Source organism: Petaurus breviceps, unplaced genomic scaffold (assembly GCF_028583685.1).
Source record: "Petaurus breviceps papuanus isolate PSGF00001 unplaced genomic scaffold, PetGlider_PUasm1.0 90383, whole genome shotgun sequence".
In the NCBI taxonomy this organism is placed as follows: Eukaryota; Metazoa; Chordata; class Mammalia; order Diprotodontia; family Petauridae; genus Petaurus; species Petaurus breviceps.
The window spans coordinates 875,252-896,844 of NW_027187234.1; the positions used below are offsets into that span (position 1 = coordinate 875,252).

Consider the following 21,593-nt stretch of genomic DNA (forward strand, 5'->3'; position numbering starts at 1 on the left):
TAATAATGATTTAAATATTAGTGAAATAGTCTTGATAAATCAGTTTTGTAATACAGGACAGTATATAAAATATGAACATCACTAGGATTCAAATTTCCATGTATCATTCTCTAAAAGTGAATGATTATGTAAAACATTTTAAAACTACATAATTATATAACTAAATAAACATCATAGCTTAAAGGACAGGCAGAAAGCTCTTGTTTTTAAGTATTGTAGCAAAATAGAAATGAAGTTGCATTATATCTACAGGGCAGTGAAGAGATATGTTATGAGTATTAACTGTCTGAAATTCATTACAGACCAAAAATTCTGCTTGGGAAGTAGTTTAGAGGATGTCATCAGAGATATGGATGACTAGAAAAAAAGATGGGTTGATTATGCAGGGTAAGAGATAACCATCTAATATCAAGAGAACAAGAGGAATGCCCTTATCACATTGGGTGAACTCTTCTATGGCATATTTACAGGAGAACATCTTTCAATCATCCAGGATGGGAAGGCATGAATGAGTAGTGATCTGCATTATTGAAAGGATTGTCCTTATCAGTAAGATAACAGATGTATTGGACTATTGAAGTACTTCAGAATAAGAGTAGATTTGGATTTCATTGATTTTTGATCTCCAAGAGTGCATATTATAACCCATTCTTGCCCTATTATCTGGTGGAATTCTCTATATTCTTCCATAAATGTTACATTATCAATCTACCTAATTTGCCATACTCCTTCCTCTTGGTTTTTTAACATTTCTTTGGTTTTGCTGCAATACTTAGACTGCCATCTGTTGTCTCTTTCTCTCATTACATGGCCAGGCTACCTCCTTTTCTACCTAAATTTTTTTTTTTGATATCTTTATTCCAGTTTTATGCACAAGTCCCTATAGTGGTGAAGCCTGTTTACCCCCAAAGTTTTGGTTCTTTGGAGCTTGTTGTGTTTCATGATTTGTAGCCATATAACATCTTCAAACTAGTATTCATCTGCTCAGTGGATTTATGAATTCATTGTTTTGGATGTTTTCTCCAACAATGTAGGTTGCAATCCATTTGTACCTGACTATCCTGTGTGACTTTTATTCATGTCCTTTGTTAAATCCATCACAATATATTCCACTTTTTCCTGGTATCACAAGGATCTCAATAGAATACTTGGGCTGTCATCCTTGACATGTGATCAGCGTTTCTTTTTGATCTTGTTTTTCCCTAATGACATCCTTTCCTTTTATTCTCCTTCACCATTTCTCTTTTAGCATACCTACTATCTGCATATCCATTGTATGTACCATTGTAGTCTGTGTTTCCAAGACATTAACATTGGAAGATTGAATTGGGCTTTTGTTTCTGGGAAGAATTTAGGATTATTAAGGAAGCTTTTTGGTTTGCTGAAAACACTATAGCCTGCTTTCTGCTTCGTGTTTAATTCTGGATCCACCTTGTTGATTCGTACTGTCTGTCCCATATATGCATGTTGCTGTATAAACTCTGTAGGTTGTCCTCCTGCTTATTTCATAATTTGGAAAATAGACATTCATCTTTTTGGTCTTTCTTGTGAGGATGCTCAGGTAAATTTTTTGAATATTTATGAATCCATTTTAGGAAGTCTTGCAAACGAGAATATTGATGTTGAAAATAAAATTTTTTTGTGTCAGAGAGAAATTTGGAATTGCTGACAATTTCCCAAACATAATCTATTTTGGTTCTTTTTCCTCATCATTTGATTCCAGTTTATTATATATTTATAGTACCTAACATGTACTGATGTTGAATTGTCATAGTTCATTGTCATGAAATTGAATGTCATAGTTTGGACATTAGAATGTAAGCTTATTCTGATTACCACAGTGTAAAGAGTTCAAATCCATCCTCAGACATTTACCAGTTGTGTGACCTTGGGCAGATCACTTAAAGTCACTTAATCCCTGTTTGCTTCAGTTTCCTCACCTGTAAAATGGGGATAATAATAGTACTTTATGTCCCAGGGTTGTTGTAAGTGTCAAATGAGATAATAGTTTTAAAATTTTAGCACAGTGCTTGCTACATAGTAAACACTATAGAAATGGTAGCTATTATTATTATTATTTTTACTACTTAACTTTTGTAACCCCAGCACTGTCCTAGAACAATGTTTGGCACATAGTAGGCTCCAAATAGAAACTTGCTTGTTGATTGGCCCCAAAGCATTCTACATCCTTTTGTCTTTTTCTTTGTGGACAAAAGTTTTAGCAAATTGTCCACTGTGAAATGTTCAGATTGAGTGGCCATAGAACTAATTGAGAAATTCCCATAGAGTTCTGGAGTTTGATATAATTGGCCCAAGTATAATTTTTAAACAGCTGCCAGACAACTTTACTTTCTGTAGAGATACCTGTACCACGCTTTCAGCACCATTTTGACTCTGCATAGGAAATGGATGGGACATCTCCCTGATTTGTGCCTCATTTGATATTAATAATCAGAAGGTTGTTGCACCTCAGTTTTCTTTGTGGTTATATTTATCACAAATTCTTCTATGATCTTATTAACATATAATCAAAACTCCTTTTTTTGGGGAGAGTCTTTAAGGTTGTGTTGCTGTTTGACTGCTTGAAGTTTTGAAAAGTTGCCTACTTCTCTTTGTCCACTTCTTTCCCTCTCACTTTTTAGCACTTTGCAATCTAGTTTCCAAGCTTATCCCTCAAATGAAACTGCTTTTCCCAAAGTTACCATTGATATTTATTTAAAAAAAACAAACCTTAAAATTGTTGCTGTTATTGTTTTTATGTTACTGTTTTTCTGATTATATTCCTTCTCATTTCCCAAGATCCAGTGAGTCCTCTCTTATAACAAAAAATATAAAAGAAGAAAAAAAAGTACTATAGTTCAATAGAACTGTTTTTGCAGAGTCTAACAATAGGGTCTCTCTTCTTTTCCTCTCACCCCTTCAATGTTTCAGTGAAGGAAGAAGGTAACTCATATTTTTGGGTTTAAGCTCAATAAAATTACATAGAACTCAGTTGAATTTTAAAAAATTCTTTCATTTACATTGTTGTAAATCAAGTGTATTTTTTCTTTTGTTTGCATTGATTTGATGTTATCTCTCATATCAATTATATTCATTATTTCTCTCTTAAATAAATTTCTATTGATATCTTTTGTTTTTATATTACCTATATTTCCTGATAAACCTTTCTCTCCTCCACTCTCAGAGAACTATCCCTTATAAAAAGAATAAAACAGGAAAAAAATCACTTCAGCATAACTTACAACATATCAGAAATGTCTGATACATAGAGTGCTCCTTAATTAGTCTATCTCTGCAAAGGATTTAAGGTACCCATAGGTATTCTCCATTCCTACTTTTTTTTCATTACTTCCCTTGAGATTTCACACCTTTTTTCCCCCCTAAATGTGTTATTTTATCTAGCCCCATAAAGTATTCCCTAGGTAGATCGGGATAGCACTAAATCTGTACTTTAATTTAGATAATTTAATTTTTATTATTGGCAGCAGTGACTATCCCTCAAACTATTTAAGAGATAAGGCCTGTGATTTTATTGTTATGAGGAACTTGGGAGAGGAAACCCCTACAAATGCAGGGCCATGCCTTCTTTGCATCTTATAGTTTCAGAGAGTTGCCTGTAGTACTGAGAAGTTAAATGACTTGTCCAGGGTCAACATAGTATGTGTCAGAGATGGGACTTAACTTGGGTCTTTCTGTCTTTGAGGCCAGCTTTCTATTTACAGTTGTCACATTGTCTCTTTAATTTTTTTTTTTTTTTGCCTTTTGGAGGGCAATTGGGGTCAAGTAATTTGCCCAAGGTTACACGGCTAGTATTTTTGTGTGGGTGTTAAGTGTCTTAGGCTGGAACCAAACTTGGGTCCTCCCGATTCCAGGGCTGGCGCTTTACTCACTGCGCCACCTAGCCACCCCAGTCACATTGTCTCTTAATTACTTAAGTTTATTTCTTTTTTTAAAGAGCATTTTCTAGTTGGCAATTATATGTCTTGAATGTGACTTAGTAGATTGATTCTTAGATATTTTACGAACTTTGCAGTTATATAAAATATTTCCTTTTCCATTAGGCTCTCCTAGATTTTGTCATTGTCATATAGAAATGCTATTCAATTAATTGTGTCATACTACTTTACTGAAACTATTTGTGGAAACTTCATCGGTTTAATTACTGATTATTTGGTGTTTTCTAAGTAAACCATGTCTTTAGCAAATAAGGATAGTGTGCTTTTGTTTTACAAGGTGTTTTCAAATTGAATAAACTGTTCACTTTTTCTTTTTAAGAATGACATGACAGGGGTGGTCAGGTAGCACAGCGAGTAAGAGCACCAGCCCCAGAGTCGGGATGACCCGGGATCTAATCTGGGCTCTGATACTTAGCACCACATCCAGAAATAACTGGCTGTGTAACCTTGAGCAAGTTACTTAACCCCAATTGCTTTAAAAAAAAAAAAGAATGACATGACATTTTTTCTCTTGTTTCTGTGCCTTTCTTCAGGTTTTCTCCATTCCCAGCATGCATTCTTCCTTTTACCTCTTAGAATTCCTAATTTTCTTTAGAGTTTTTGCTCAAGTGCCCTCCCAAATGAGGCCTTTACTGATTCCTCCAACTGCTAATGTCTTATTGCTGCCATTAATGTTCAGGCTGTATTTGTGCACAGTGACTCTAGTGGTAGCACTTAGATTTGATGAGATCGAGGTAAACTAGGTGGATAGCCCTAAAATTAAACAAACAAAAAACCTCTTTCATTATTATTATAGCAAGGATACATACAGTTATGTCTAGATCATTAGTATTACTGTCCTACATGGGAATAAGGAGTCCATCAGCTTCAAAGAGCTATCTATACCCGCTTCTGGATTATGCGAAGTTTGTCATGCACCTGTAGGTGGACTTCAGCATATCTAGTTAATCAAGGAGATGAATATGGTTTTATTGCTTAATTTGAAACTTCAGCTAGCTATGTTTCTCTATAGAACAGCACTCTTTTGATGTTTCGTATTTCCTTAACTCTTTATTATATAACTATGCCTAGGACCTTCACCCATGTGCCTTGAATTTCTAGCTGTACCATTTGAGCCTTTTTTGGCCCAAGGCCTGCGAAGTCTGTGTGGTGCTCATTGCAACTTATATGTGTAAATATTTTTCTCTTGTTAGATTGTTGACCTCCTGAAGGGGAAAAGACTTTCATTTTTGTTTTTCTCTTCCCAGCGCAGTGCCTCACACTTAGTCACATTTAATAAATGCTTGTTAACTGACAAACCTACTACACAGGTTATTGTGATGGAAAAAAACCCCCAACTTTGTAAATCCTAAAGTGCTATATATTGTTAGTTGTTGCTAAGTTGTTATTATTTTTGTTATTCTTATTGTCAGCTTCCTGACACCCACAGTGCCTTTATATAAGGTTGGGTATACACTAACCACTTGGTAAATATTGGAGATGTCTGTTGTGTAGAATATAGGTGTAAAAATTGCTACCTACGGGCTTTATATCATGCAAAACTCCTGAGTTCTGCCCAACTTAAATTAAAATGTAATTAGGAAATGTTTTATAAAATAAATACGGTAAAACATAGATAATGTTAATTTGTAATTTTTAAAGTCACCATAAAGTATCTATCTGTTTGACATTACTGACGCAGAGAACTGAATTAGGACTAAGAAACAAGGGTTGAATCCTAGCTGTTTAACTATCATTGTAACCCTAGTCAAGTCACTTATCCTCTAAATTCGATTTCCTCATCTCAGAATTGGAATTTTGTGTTCTCATTTAATCAGTTATATAATTGTGAAGATGTAGTCTGTTGTAGGAATTTTTTTTTGGTAGAAATCTGGATTTCCTTTGTCATATTTTTGTCAAGAATGCTTTTCAAATATATATAGATGATTCTTTTAAATGAATTTTACTTGTTTTTTGAACCATTCTGTAATTTTTTTGCTGTTGTAAGCCCCTTGAGGACAGAGATTATTTTATTTTTGTCTTTATGATCTCAGTGCTAACATAATAGATATAACTGGTACTTAATAAAAGGTCTCTTGATTATTTTGTGTTCTCTGGAGAGTCAATAAGATCTGTCAGTCAGGCCACAAGCATTATTAAATGTTCACTGTATGCCAGGCACTGTGATAGTTCTGGGGACATAAAGAAAGGCAAAAAGTTGGTCCTTCCCCTCAAAGGACTTAGATTCGTGTGTTTATGTGTGTGTGTGTGTGTGTGTGTGTGTGTGTGTAACTATATGAAAATAAATATATATAACATATACAGTATACATGGAAGGTAGTCTCAGAAGGAACTCTTAATGGTATTGAGATAAGCTTCATGTATAAGGTGGGATTTTACCTGAGTCTTGAATTGGGCCATAGAAATCAGGAAGTAGTGATGGGGAGGAAAAGCATTCTAGGCACAGGATCCAGGCAATGAAAGGCCTAGTTGGGAAATGAAGTGTCATGTTCAAGAAATAGCAAGTAGGCCAGTATGGTTGGGTCAGAGAGTTAAGTGGAAGGGAATAAAATTTCTGTCTTTTAACAAACAATATTGGTTTACTTTGCTTTTCTTCATACTACTACTTATTTAATGTATTTTGGTTTCTCTTGGATGTTTTACTCATTCTTCCTAACGGTTTTAGTATCCTTTCTGTTGCTTTATATGCTGAGTTTTAATCCCCAGACCCCTTCTCCCCGCAGTTACTTACTCTTTTGCCCCTACCTCTCTACTGGCATACCAATCTTGAAGATAGATTGTAGGGCTACTTTATTCTTGCATTGGAGGATATAGAGATTGCTGAGGTTACTTAGGGTACAAGTCAACTAATTTGCCCAGCACTGCTCCCTCTCTAGCCTGTGATTGTACCACGTATATGGCACAATTTTAGGCTTTCTGATCCCTCCTTTTCGTGGGAGTGGGCAGAATCAAGACCTGCAGTTTCTTATTGGTTGTAGGTAAATTCAGGTAGTATCACTATAGCTGTAAGGTATTTTTGGATCCCTAGTCACAGACCTTGTCATTTGGTTTTTCCCCCTTTTGGTGTGCCCTTAGAGTTGCATAGCAAAGGGCTTCTAGACGTAACTTGTGTGTGGGGTTTGTGTACGTGCGTGCGTGTGTGTGTTGGGGGAGATGGGATGAGTTCTGTCTTGTGGAATTCAACTTTAAGTTATATTTAGCACATAATATATTTTATTTGCATTTGTGGGGTCAAAGATGCTTGCAGCAAGTGACTATTTTAATGTCCTGTTGATCACCTCTGCAGATTATTCTTCTAAAGATGTTATAGTAGCTCTTTTTGTGATAGCTAAGAATTGGAAACAGTAAGAGCCCATTGATTGAGGATTGGCTGAACAAATTGTGGTACATGAATGTTAGAATAGTTCTGTGCTATAAGAAATTATGTGATAAATACAGAGAAACATGGAAAGATCTATATGAACTTATAGCAGAGTGAAGTAAAGAGAGCCAAGAAAACAATATACACAGTAACTGTAATAATGTAAGTAGGAAGAATAACTACATACCAAAAAAATCAAAAGTCAATGTACCAAAATTATAAAGATCAAGTGAGAACCAAATGAAGACAATTGAGAAAACACTCCCAACGTGGAGGTGGCAGGTCCATGGTGTTACATATTGCACATGCTATTGGATTTTGTCAGTGTATTGATCAGTTGTACTCACTTTTTTTTCTTTCTAAAAAATTACAGCCGGTCTTGGGGAGGGGATGGGAAAAGGATATATGATAGATACTATGGTGATATAAGAAATAGAAAACATCATTAAAAAAATACTTTATAGAGATGCTGATGAGAAAGTGACCTGTGGGTCTGTAATTGCTGATTTCTTCTCATTTGTACCCTTCTTATCCCCCATCCCCTCATAATGATGCCATCTGTGATTTTTTTCACCTATTCTCTTCTTTCTCTTTGAGATTAGGGACCATTTCATTTTTGTTTTGTCTCTCTACTGCTTTGCACATAGTAGATATTTATTAAAAATAAAAAGGCTTATTTTCTATCTTGAATATCATTGAGTAAGTTACTGCATCCCCTCCAGAGGGCTTTCTCTTATATTTATTTCATTTGACTGAGTCACTCTTCTTAACTTGCTCTTCATCATTTGTTCTTTTAATATATCAATTTCTGAAGTAGAGTTTAAATATGTTGATATTCTCATTGATGAGAATAGTTACTGGAGAAACAGTGGCATGTCTATTCCATTTCTGGTCTAGTTTCCAGTCTGTCATGAAAGTCATTTGCATTGTTTTTGTAACATTGGATCTTAATGTTCTGTATCTTTCTGTTTTCTTCTTGAATAGTACAGTCATGCTATACAAATGTTAGACAATTGAGTTGTCTTTACTTCTTTCACACCTCTAGAATCATATTTTCCAGGATTTTTTTCATGTCTTCTTGTACTTGGCATTGTACTTTACACTGAAGTTACTATGTATCAGTTTATCTGTTGTATGAGTTGTGATTATCTACATAATGGTCTCTTTTGCTTATGCTTATTATAAACACTGTTAAGTGGCTCATTAACTAAATGATGCTTCTTATTGCCTTTGAGTACATAATGAAAACAATTCCACTAACTGCTTTACTTTCCAAGGAGGACCTATGACCCATCCATGCAATTACTTCAGCTTTTTTTTTTCTGATTTCATTTATAAGAAACATGCCAAATTGATGTGGTTCAAATTCTCTAGTAATGTAGTAAATCATTTAACGACTGACTCAGTAAAAAAATATTAAGCACATACTATGTGCCAAACACTGTGCTAAATATTGAGGATACAAATAGAAAAAAGATTTTTATCTGTTTCTAAGATCTCATATTCTAATTTGTGGACACAATATATAAAGGAAAGGTTAGCTGCAAAGTAAATGAAAATGCTCAGATATCCTAAGAGTGCTATGGTATGGTGAATAAGGCTTAGGGGGGGGGTCTTTAAGTTATATCAATAAGTCAAATGACAATGTGGGGAGTGGTGTAGGAGATACTATCTGATCTAGACCTTAGCACAGTTCCTGGCACATAATCTCTTAATAAATATTTGCTGAGGGTATAAGAGAGCAAATGGTAAAAGAAGGAGGACTTGGGGCAGTTAGGTGGAGCAGTGAATAGAGCACTGGCCTTAGAGTTAGGAGGACCTGAGTTCAAGTTTGGCATCAGACACTTAACACAAAAACTTGCTGTGTGACCTTGGGCAAGTCACTTAACCCTAATTGCCCTACCTTCCTCCTTCCCTCCCCCCAAGAAAAAGGAGGACTTTAGGCAGTGGTAGGTCAGATGACAAGTACTGGTGGTCCTCCATCTCACCAAAAGCAATAGAATTGGTGACTCCCATGTCATCATAACAGCACAGGTGGATTCTGGAAGACCAGGAGAGGAAGTTAAGGATTAGGGCAAGGAGTTCACATTTTGAATACAGTTAATTTCAGTGTTTTTAAATGTTCTCAGAACTGATTCTTAGAACACTTTGCTCCCTTATTTTTCTTTATGTTTAAAAAAAGTGGAAAAAATTACTTGCAACAAATTAACATACTTTATATGTATAGATACTTAACTGCTGTGGTTATTGCTTGGAGCTTTATGTTTTATTTCATCATGGATTATCAAAATGTTAAAAATTTAGGTTATTGTAAAAAATCACTTCTGGTAGAAATGGGAAATTTGGTTAAATTAATTTAAATTTTAATCAGCTCTTTTTAAAGAATTCTCTTAAAACAATTCAGATTGGAACTAAAAGGTCTCCAGTTAACACCTGAAATGTAAAACAAAGTTTTGGAAGTTGCTACCACCTGTGGTATCAGTTCTTTAGAAGCTGTATGTTTGTAGGGAATTTATTAGGGTTGGGAATAGTTTTATTTTTATTGGGAAGTGGGGTAGAGGAAATGTATTTTAATAATTTTTCAACATATGCTAATTTATTTAGCATACTTAAAGATGCATGATCACCATTAAATTTCACACTGCTTTTTGAAATCATCTATTTTGAAAATTTTAGGGGCATCTGGGTGGCGCAGTTGAATAGAGCACCAGCCTGGAGTCAGGAAGGACTGAGTTCATATCTGGCCTCAGACACTTGACACGTACTAGCTGTGTGACCTTGGGCAAGCCTGGCTTCCAAGAAAACAAAACAAAACTACATTTTAGTCTTTTGACTGTTTGAAATTCTTTTGAACTGTTTGAATTATTTCATCTATTATTTTGTTTTTGTTTACCTTTGATTAGATTGTAAACCACTTGAGAATAGGGGCCCATGCCTTATTCATGTTTGCTTTCTACTTAGTGACAAGCACAAGAATTGATTCCTTGCCATCCTTTTTTTCATCTACAGTTTGAAAATAAAAGCACACAGTGGTAATTATTCTCTCTTTTTCCCCCATTTAGTGGGAAAGGGAGTCCTGCCTTTAGCCCATCTCATCCTTTATTGCCATTGAGACAGAAACAACAGAAAACAATACAGGGGGAGGACAACCAGGGTAAACTTTGTTTTTCATCTTTTTCTTCTCTTCTCATGTATAGCTTTACTTTGATGTTCTCCATTATGATTAAATTGAACTCACTCTTTGTTGATATATTTTTATGAAGGATAGATTATAATCATTAATGATTTTTATAGTTGTTTATTACTTTGGTGTATTTTATAAGGATAGCAACACTTTAAAAATGTAAATAGCATATGTCTGACATGGTACTATTTGAGTAGTTTTCATAAAATTCTGATCTCTTAATGATTAATATTTTTGTGTTGTGCTACAGAAGGGGTCTCTGGGTATTGAATTTTATTTGTGCTACTGAATATTTTGATTAGTATTTTTAAGGACTAAATAAATTTTGGATGGGAAGGAAGGATGATATAATGGAAAAATTGGGAGTCAAGAGATTTGGAGTCTCTTGTCTTGGTTCTGCTACTAGATTACTCTGTGACTTTGGGCAATCTATTACTTAATCTATTTGTTAATATGTTAACCTTTTTGTCTCGGTTTCTTCACCTATAAAATAAAAAGCTAGATGAGGTAGTCTTTCAGCCTCCTTTGAGTTTGAGACTTCTAAGAGTGTAAATACATCATGAATTATTGCTGTATTGAAGCCTATTCTAAATTGCTGTGATATTACCCTAAGTTTCAGTGTCTCCTTCTGATGTAAAAAAAAAAAAGTTAGAAGGCTTATTATTGTGTTGGTACGGTCCTTTTTTCTTGCTCTGATGAGTTAGTCATATGTTGTTATGTTCTGGAGAATTGACTGTTGCATTTCAGATATTTCAAATTGTGAAACTGACTTTAAAATTGTACACTTTTTCTAATTTGTAGATCAGCGTCATCGTTCTAATTCGTTAACTCGAGTTGATGGACAGCCACGTAGTGCAATCATTGCATGGCCGGAAAAAAGACCCAGGTAAATGTTTATCATACAAACTTTAAAAAAACTATACATAGTTTCTGTTTTCAGAAGGCTTAAAAATCACATGTTGATTATACCTATTTGAGTTATATCTCTAGCCTTCTTTTACTTTGCAGGAAGAATTTGAAGTTCAAAATATCCTATATTCATAATAAATATTTTAGTCATTTGATATTTTAAATTACGTCATTTGTATACCAAAGCATATTAAAATTGGACTTTTTCTCCTTTATTTTAGGCCTCTATCTCAGCCAACACCATTTGCTCTTCATCATGCTGCAAGTAGTGATGTGGATCCTGGTTCTGGTGATAGTATTAGCTTAGCTCGATCAATTAGCAAAGATAGTTTAGCATCTAATATTGTTAACCTCACCCCCCAAAATCAACCTCACACCACATCTATTAAGACTAACGGGAAAAGCTTGCTGAACAACGTTGATATTGAAGATGAAGATGAAGAACTTGTTGCAATAATTAGAGCAGATGAAATTCCAAGCTGTGGTGAATTAGAATTGCAAAGTACATCTTCCAGGGCTTCAAGTTTAATGGCAAATTCTCGGTCTCCTAAAAGACAAGTGGAATCCCTAGAAAGTAAACCTGATAGTTTTTTCTTAGAGCCCTTAATGCCTGCAGTACTTAAACCTGCAAAAGAAAAACAGATTATTAATAAAGAAGATGAATGTGGAGAAGGGAAGCAAAGAAGTTTTTTGTCTAAAAGACTTGGTGAAGGACATCAGCTGTTGGGAAGGAAGAAAGTTAATAGCAGTCATGTCGATCATGATACGAATAGGACTTTTACTCCAATTTCTAGTTCAGAATTTCCTACAGCTGTAGATTCTGCTACTACTGATTCAGTAGGATTGGGACTCCTATCAACAGAGGTTTCATTAGAAACATGCAGGTCATTGGCTACTGGTGGTTTAGATCAATTGTCTCAGGAGCAATCTGTTGAAGGCTTCTTTCTTCATGTTTCCAAGGCTGATGAAGATACAGAAGGTAGAATAAATGATAGCAGTGCAAAAAGTACAGATTCACATGGTCTAGAAACGACATGGACTATAATTAGGCAAGATTCTGACTCAGATATCCTAGATCTAGAGGAAGCTGAACAAGATTTAATTGGAGAGGGTCCTCCTCTAGTCATCACTAAATATGTTGGTGAAGAAGAATCTGCAAAGCTACAAGAGGACATGAAGGTGAAGGAGCATGAAGATAAAGATGATGCAAGTGGACGGTCAAGTCCATGTTTAAGTACAATCTCTCAAGCTAGCAGTGTGTCTATGGCTAGTGGAAGTGTTAGGATGACTAGTTTTGCAGAACGAAAACTCCAGAGACTTAATAGCTATGAAGCAAAGTCTAGTACAAGCAGTTCCCAGAAAACCACACCTGATGCATCAGAGAGCTGTCCAGCACCACTAACTACATGGAAACAAAAGAGAGAGCAGAGTCCTAATAGGCAAAACAAAGATCATGCTAACCTGTTGGCTTCTGAGTTGGTTCAGCTTCATATGCAGTTAGAGGAAAAACGCAGAGCAATAGAAGCACAAAAGAAGAAAATGGAGGCATTGTCAGCAAGGCAGCGACTTAAGTTAGGTAAAGCAGCCTTCCTTCATGTAGTTAAGAAGGGAAAGACTGACATTGTTCCACAGCCACTTAAACCAGAACATTTTTCAAAAGAATATTCTCGGCACAATGGAGAAGAATTGGATGAAGGAATTTCTAAAGCTGAAGATTTTCTTGTAAAAGAAGAGGATAAAGAAGATCTCCTTATTGATTCTCAAGAAATGGCAAAAGTAAAGATCCAGGAAAATGTGGGTTTTGTTCACCACAAAACAAAAGACACTGCTGCTATACATGAATTAGAGAAAAGTAAGATGCTCTCTGCTGCTCTTTTAGAAGATAATGTTGGTGAAGTTGTAGATATAAATGAATGTGATGTTTCCATCGAAAAGCTAAATGAGACCATTAGTACACTTCAGCAAGCTATATTAAAGATTTCTCAACAGCAAGAACAGCTTCTTATGAAATCTCCTACAGTACCAACACCAGGTGCTAGAAATAATTCCCAGGACCAGAAGGTAAAGCCATCAATTCATTTTGTTGAACCCCTCTCTCCAACTGGAATGAACAGTCATCGTAAACCCCCTCGTCTTGGTCAAGGACGAAGTCCTCGCTCAGCACGACCAGCTGAGCTAAAAGTTTCTAAAGATAAACAGCAAAGTTCTTCCCGTATTAAAACTCCAACTCCAAGTGTAGAAACTGTGCCTCACTTAAGACCTTTTCCTCCTAATAATCATCCCAGAACACCCACAGAAACGTGTTTGGAAAGTGCCACAAGCCATGGCAGTGACTCTCAAGAAAAGTTTTTCTTTGATAGTTATAGGCTTCATGATGAGAGTAACCAGAGGACATTTGTTTTGTCTGCTTCCAAAGATGCAAACATTATTTCTGAACAAATGAGCAAGGAAGTTTTGAATAACAGTGTAAAAGAAACAGGTCTAAATTCTTCAGATGTCTCAGGAAAAGAAAATGTTCCCATAGAAGAACCACTAAGGAGCAAGGGTAGTCTCATTGAAGTAGACCTCTCAGACCTGAAGGCACCAGATGAAGAAGGAGAAATGGAAAGCCATGATAGCTCTTTAGATTTAATTAGTGAATGTGATCAGAAGCCTGGTGTAGGCTTTTTCTTTAAGGTAAGCATATGATAATATTATTTTTGCATGTTGGTGATGAACGATCTTTTTACCATTTAACCATTAACTGAGGTTTTTTTTTTTTGTTCTTCAGAGAAATCTGTACTGGTACAAGCTTTTACTTGAAGAATATATAGATGGACATAGAGAATACCTATCCCCTATGCTTTTCATTTACATTTTTGAAAGGGAAAAAAATAGAAGTTGAGAGACCAGGGAGTTTCTCCTTAAATTTGTAATATCTGCTCCATTTACATGATGTTTTGAAGATGATTGGTTCAATATAAACTTGATTCTTTAATCTTGTTAAAAGAGAAGCATGCAAATATAGCATATTAATGTAATGTTACCTTGCTTGATGCTTATAATTTTGGGCTGTAAATTGTTTCTGAGTTAATAGGGTCACTATGCACACTATTTTAAATCTCAAAGTTTTGATAATGTCTTAATACATTCACTCATGGATCGCTTATTGTAAACTCAGCTTCTGAATTGTGCCTAATGAATTAGCTTTTTTTCCCATCATTTTTATGGGTATTATTAAATACTATTTTTTCCTTTTCTTTGTGGATTAAGCAGTATATTCTTCTAGATCCACTTCCAAGTCATTTTTTTCCTCTGCTGAGTTTAAATATGATTTTCTTATCTGTTTAAATGTTTTGTTTTTAAGTATTGTATTTGATACTAAGTTCAACTTTACAGGATGAACAAAAAGCAGAAGATGAACTAGCTAAGAAACGGGCTGCATTCCTTTTAAAACAGCAGCGCAAAGCTGAAGAAGCTCGTGTACGGAAGCAGCAGCTAGAAGCTGAAGTTGAACTGAAAAGAGATGAAGCCAGGTAAGGCATGCTTAATTTTTGGCTGTTAGTAACAAGATAGATGAGTGTGAAGCATTGTACTTGAGCAGAACTAAAGCAGTAGTTATGGTAAGTTTTGGGAGAGGAAAACCTTTATGTTTCCTTATCTCTATTTTTCTGATGCTTTCATGTCACAGTAACAAGTTAGCTGCTTAAAAAGAGATTCTTGACTAGTTTATTCTTCATCTCTTCTGAGGCTAGAATGGAAGGAAGTGGAAAGAAACAGTAACATTTATTAAGTAATATAGCAGGCGCTTGGTGCTTGTTTTTATTCTTAAGCTGCATTATGAGGAAGTTTAAGTGTAAAACAAAGCTTTCTGACAGTCAAAGTTAAGTCTACATGGCTAAAGGAAATTGTGAAGTTTTTCCAAAAGTCTTTAACATAATTAACTCTGAAAGAATTTTGGTAAGGCTTTTTTGGGTCTTCTTACTAGTGTCTAGCAGATGGTTATTTTGGAAATTGACTTTTTCTTCCTAGGCGGAAAGCTGAAGAGGACCGAATACGAAAAGAGGAGGAGAAAGCTCGACGAGAACTCATTAAACAGGAATATTTGAGAAGGAAACAACAACAGATTTTAGAAGAGCAAGGACTTGGTAAACCAAAATCAAAACCGAAAAAACCACGGCCAAAATCTGTTCATCGGGAGGAGTCATATAGTGATTCAGGAACCAAATGTTCTTCAACCCGTAAGCAAATTTTGCTGTGTACTTTATAATTATGGGTAGATGTATGTAGATAATTGCACCTATACATTACCTGTTCACATTTCATCACAGTTATGTATGTTTTCATATGAGCTTTTAAAAAACTTTTATTCTTTTTTTTCCTAATTAAATAGCTGATAATTTAAGTAGTGCCCAGTCTGGCTCCAGCTTGTCTTTGGCATCAGCAGCAACAACAGAACCTGAAAGTGTTCATTCTGGTGGCACTCCTTCTCAACGGTAAGGAGGAATTCAGACTAGGATTATGTCTTTAAATTATATATTTAGCAACTCACATGTAACAAATAAGAAAAAGACTTAAAAGAAGAAATTTTTTGATAAAAATGAAGCTGGTTACATCTATGAATGGACATGAAAAATAACAGACTAGAAGGAATGTGACATTTTTCTTAATATTTTTCAACTTTTCTTTCTTTTTCCTTTCTGTTGTCCAGAGTTGAATCCATGGAATCTTTGCCAATATTAAGCAGGAATCCTAGCAGGAATACAGAAAGAGATTGGGAAAATGCTTCTACAGCATCTTCAATTGCGTCTGTGGCAGAATATACAGGTATAGGCTCAGAATGTTTCTATGATAATATAAATTCCATTAAAGTTTAAGTTCCTTATTTTGGAGTATTTATGGCATTTTCAAGTAAATTATATGCCATTTCGGACTCATTGATTGAAAATGATGTGATACTATACCTGGAATGTTGTTCTTTAACAAGAGAAGAGTTTTTAAAATAAATTTCCTAAACTTGTCCTCTTCCTAATGCCCTTTTCATTCCATCCTTTCTTTCCTTAAGCAGAAGAAATGAACGTACACTAAAATTTTCAGTATTTGACTTTCATCTACTTAACTCAAGAACTTTTTCGCAAGTTCTATTGTAACTTGTTATAAATAATTTTGTGCTGGTAGTATATTCTTTGCCAGATCTAAGTTTTTTGCTCATTTTTGTTTTTTTCATTATTAGTGTGTTTTGTTTTGTTTCCCCAGCAGAAAACACTGTGTTGAGGGAGAGAAACATTGATGATGGCTGCTATTGCTTTTTAAAATTGATTTATAACTTTTTAAAGAAGGATTTGTAATAGCTACAGTTCTTACTGTATCCTTGGTTCCCAGAGCGCATGGAGTCTCAATTCTCAACTCTACTCACAGTTTTATTCTAAGAACTGTAGTTTTAATTTTTTTCTTTTGTTTGCATATCTCAGTATTTATTTTGAACATTTTTTTTGTTTTGTTATATTCTTCTAGGTCCTAAGCTCTTTAAGGAGCCTAGTAGCAAGTCAAATAAACCAATTATTCACAATGCTATATCCCATTGCTGTCTGGCTGGAAAAGTAAATGAACCACATAAGAATTCAATACTGGAGGCAAGTATTAGTATCCTTACTGAGTTTCATATAGTTAAGAGGATGAGTAGAAATTTCCAATCTTTTTTCGATGAAAATTCTCCCAGATTTCTAAAAATAACTGATATTCATATAGCACTTTATACTTTAAGTGATTTATGTACCTTACATTTGGACCTCATAACAGTACTTTGAGATGTAATTACTATGAGTAATATTCCTGTTTTACAGATAAACCAAGACTTCTAGAGTTAGTTAAGTGTCAGAGGCAAAGGGGCAGGTTTTAAACCACATTTGTCTGACCCCAAATCTAGCACCGTATCCATCATTCCATGATATACACAGAGCATAAAAAATTGAACTCTATAATTAAGCTCAACTAAGCAAAGCATTTAGTGAGTATCTGCTATGTTAAAAGTACTGTTAGGAAATAAGGAGAACTATGGAATCCTTGAGTTCAGTTTATTTGCAACCTTATTGAGGAGATAAAACTTAAGTAAATGAGAATGAGAGTAATATAAAGTAGTATATAGTCAATTGTGTCCAATGAGAAGAGATAAGTGTGGGCCATAAGTGACCAGGAAGTCTTCATGGAAGAGACAGAATTTGAGTTGGAACTTGAAAGACTTAGACAAAGAAGAGTGAAGAACTTTTTGTCATTGGAGAAAATGAGCAAAAATATATAGGCAACAATAAGACTGGTATATATAAGGGATAGTGATGAGACAGATTGTGTTGGAACAGAGTATACATGCTGGAGAGTAGTCAGAAATAAGGTTATGTAGGTAAAGTGGAGAAGATAATGGAGAAATTTGAGTGCTAAAATCTGGACTAGAGGTAGAAGGGACCTTAGAGATTTTCTGTCCTTCATTTTGCAGGTGAGGAAATTTAAATATAGATTGATTAAATAAATTTCTTGGTCACAGTGGCAGAATAGGTGAAGGGCATGATAAAAATTGTATTTTAGCAAAAGATTAATTTCTTGTCAGGATGGGTGGGGGAAAGGGAAGAAAGAAGTTAAGAGCCTTTTTCAGTAATAATACAATAGTAGCAGTAATTAGGGCTTGAATGAGGTTGATAGCACTCAGAAGAAAGAATTGTCAGAACTTGGTAAAGATGAACAATTTATGAAAAATGAGTTCTGTGTTTTGAGCCTAGGGAAGTGGTATTGCCATTATGACAGTGGGGAATTTGTGGAAAAACTTGGTCTCCCTAGGAAAGAATCATGTTCAATTTTAGACAAGTATTTCCCCAAGGGAAGAGGTACTAGGAAAGAAAAGAAGCATGGATGGTTGTCTCAGATCTTAGTGGTTTTAATATCCAGAGTTCCAAATACTTGGCTACTGTAGGCACTTGTTTTTCAAGAGAGTTTAATTTCATTTAAAGAACTTTCTGGTTGTCTTCAACCAAAAATTCCTCATGAAGAGACAAGTCCTTTTGTCTTCATATAATAATTTGCTATGATAAAAGTTTAAAGGTATCTCAGTAGAGGTTAATCATTGCTTCCCTGATTGAAGTGAGTCTTGATAAGCTTGATCTGTCTTAGCACTCTGTTTACTTGAAGAATTTCATTTGTAAATGGTAGATGAGATTTCTTTCCCACCTTGATTCTGGTTGCTGCATAATTCTTAGATTTATTTTTCAGTGCCTCTCTTTTAGAGAGTAGATATTGTTCAATTTAAGCTTTGTAAATTCCATGGCTGTGTAAAACACTATAAATTGTAGGTTTGAAATCTCAGGGACTACAGTAATTTTTTTCCAAATAGGATTCATAAATAATTGGTATACATTTTTGGTAACTATTTCATCTAGTTTATTTGTCACTTTTAAAATAGTTATTATTTGCTTATATGTAACCTATTTTATCTCTAAGTATTTGTTAACTCCTTTGTAAATATAGCTAATTTTGCTGCTCTATACATTAACTTTGTTATAAATAGTTAATTTTGCTGCTTCTTTCCAATTTAGGAATTGGAGAAGTGTGATGCCAACCACTACATTATACTGTTTCGTGATGCTGGATGCCAGTTTAGGGCACTTTATTGCTACTACCCTGATACTGAAGAAATCTACAAGCTAACAGGCACTGGGCCAAAGAGCATCACTAAGAAAATGATTGACAAGCTTTATAAATATAGCTCAGACAGAAAACAGTTTAACTTGATTCCAGCCAAAACCATGTCGGTCAGTGTGGATGCTCTCACCATTCATAACCATTTGTGGCAACCCAAGCGGCCAGCAGTGCCAAAGAAGACTCAGACTCGTAAATGACATTGGTTTGGGGGACAAATATCTGAGGGGATTGTGCTGAAAGAAGACTATTTACTACTTTCTTCAATTTGGGTACGAAATGTGCAAAACCATAAAACTATTAAAAGAGGCTTCTAGATAAAATCAATCTTCCCCCTCAACACACACACACACACACACACACACACACACACACCCTTAAAAAGAATGAAGGAACAATGCCAGTGTTTTTTAATGATTCAAATCTGCTGTTATATTTAATGCTAACTACTGAAGCTTTCAAATGAGGGACTGTGCATGTAGCAAGATCTTTAACCAGTGAATTTCCTTTTACTTGAAGTTCTCTATCGGTACAAATTGGAAATGATTTAATTTGCTTTTCTTGCCTTCTCCTCTTCCACTACAGTGGAAGAACCGAGAATTGATCTTGGGTCATGAGTTTCTGAATGTGTATAGAAAAAGAAATTCTGATTTGAGGATTTATTTTTCTTTTGAAGAATTGTATGATATATGATTGTATTTACTGCCAACATTTAATTCCAATTTTTAGATTTATGGGAAAAAAACCCCCGACTTTTAATGTGGCTCAGAAAAAAAATTTTATTGACAATATTAGTTAACAAAAAGCACTAAAAAATTGCAAAGTCTGTCTAAAATAACATTTATAGATTTAGAAATGACTATTTCTGGAACACAATCATGAGGATGCAAAAAACCATAGGTGCTATAAACTAGTACTTGCTTAGTAGGCAAGGTGAATGAAAACCATTATCATTGATGAAGTTTTGGGTAGTGTTCTAATGATTTGTTAACTTTATTAAAGACTTATTTTGGCAAAAGTAGAATATTTTCACTCTGAGCACGTTCCTCTTATAAGATGGTGCACTTAAGATCTTAAGTCCTTTTATTGTTTTTATTGTCATGACATGTAATTCTATTTGCTTTGTCCTGTCTTTATTCTGAAGGAGCAGCATGCTCTGAACAGAGTATGTGCAATTTTTTACTAATAATTTAGGGTGATAAAGTAATTTTGTTTTGTCTTATTTAAAAATTTCTAAGCAGAGAGTTGCTGTTGTTTCAAAAGTCTGGTTAAATGAAACAGCTTTGGATTCTTTTCATGTTGAAATATTAAATCTTTAGTTATGACCCTAAATATCTTTTAGTGTTTTTCCAGCAGATCAAATCATTTGGGGGAGTAAACTTGTATTTTGATTTCCTTCTTTATGCACTTAAAGTTCCCTTCAGAACCTGTGTTTTCATGTGTACATCTAGAGCTCTGTAGTTGAAGCCTATTTAATCGTTAACTGGTTGCTATGACATCTTGATTTGACACTATTGCCTGAAGGCATTTGTTAGGTTTGCACATGTTTACTTGGAAGTGTTACTTGGATATATGTATATCTATCTTGTACTGAAGAGGGCACTATAGAACAGTAGAAAGAAAAAACTTCTCTAAAATACACAAGTGTAATTATTACATAAACCTAAAGACAAAAAAGGTAAGTTGTATGAAGGAGAAAGTATGGTACAAAATAAAACACTAGAACTGCAGGTTTTATTGCAGTCTTCTTAGCCCTTTGAAGAAAAAGATTGTAGTTTGTTGCATTGTTGTATATATTGTGTTTAGAGATAGCTGGTTCCTTGTACTGTAAATAAATAACTAAAGGCTTTATGATTTCTAAAGTGCTGAGTATTAAAGTTATGAGTGAATTTTTCTGTTACCATGCTTTTCATTCTTCTGCTTTATTTCTCACTGTATGTTTGATATATTATCATATTTATTTTAAGAAAGCACTGAAATGTAATAAAAATGATTAAATAATTTGCTTTATTTTAATTTCATTTGTGTGTGAGGTTAAGATTCATTTTGGTGAGAACTCATAAGCCTTCATGCTTTAAAGATGTACTATATTCCATAGTCACATTTAATGAAAGGCTACTATCAGGTACTGTAATGCATCTGTTGTAGTGATCATCTCTTACCTTTTTATCTTGTAGTCATGGTCCAAATATATAACAGCTTGACATATGCATCAGACAAATATATATAACCGCTTGATATATAGTATCAGAAAGCAGACTCATTTTCAGTAGATGAAACTTGATTATTTTAAAAAAGTGATTGAAGAAATCCTATTTTAGTCCTTAACATTTTTCATTGACAGTTCCTCCATTTATCTGTTATATAACATTAATTACGGCCTTTAGAACTTCAGGTTCTATAAATTGTACATAAACTATATAAATATATTTATATAAACTATAGTTTATATTTCAGTTTGTAACTTCTAATAGTGTTTGACTGTAACCTGATTTTCAAGTTTCTCAATCTTTCAGCCAGC

General features: G+C 34.5%; 1 protein-coding gene across 2 annotated transcripts in view; it reads left to right on the top strand.

Moving 5' to 3' along the window:
• The window catches only part of CAMSAP1 (calmodulin regulated spectrin associated protein 1), a 75,015-nt gene extending 53,925 nt beyond the window's left edge, over positions 1-21,090 (top strand). For both annotated transcript variants that reach the window (XM_069108382.1, XM_069108383.1), the window contains exons 10-18: positions 10,380-10,471; positions 11,303-11,387; positions 11,632-14,086; positions 14,789-14,925; positions 15,422-15,630; positions 15,783-15,885; positions 16,101-16,216; positions 16,904-17,022; positions 18,970-21,090. In XM_069108382.1, coding sequence (XP_068964483.1) covers positions 10,380-10,471; positions 11,303-11,387; positions 11,632-14,086; positions 14,789-14,925; positions 15,422-15,630; positions 15,783-15,885; positions 16,101-16,216; positions 16,904-17,022; positions 18,970-19,272 — 3,619 coding nt within the window. In that variant the 3' untranslated portion in view covers positions 19,273-21,090. The remainder of the gene's footprint in view (positions 1-10,379; positions 10,472-11,302; positions 11,388-11,631; positions 14,087-14,788; positions 14,926-15,421; positions 15,631-15,782; positions 15,886-16,100; positions 16,217-16,903; positions 17,023-18,969) is intronic.
• The last annotated feature ends 503 nt before the right edge of the window (positions 21,091-21,593 follow it).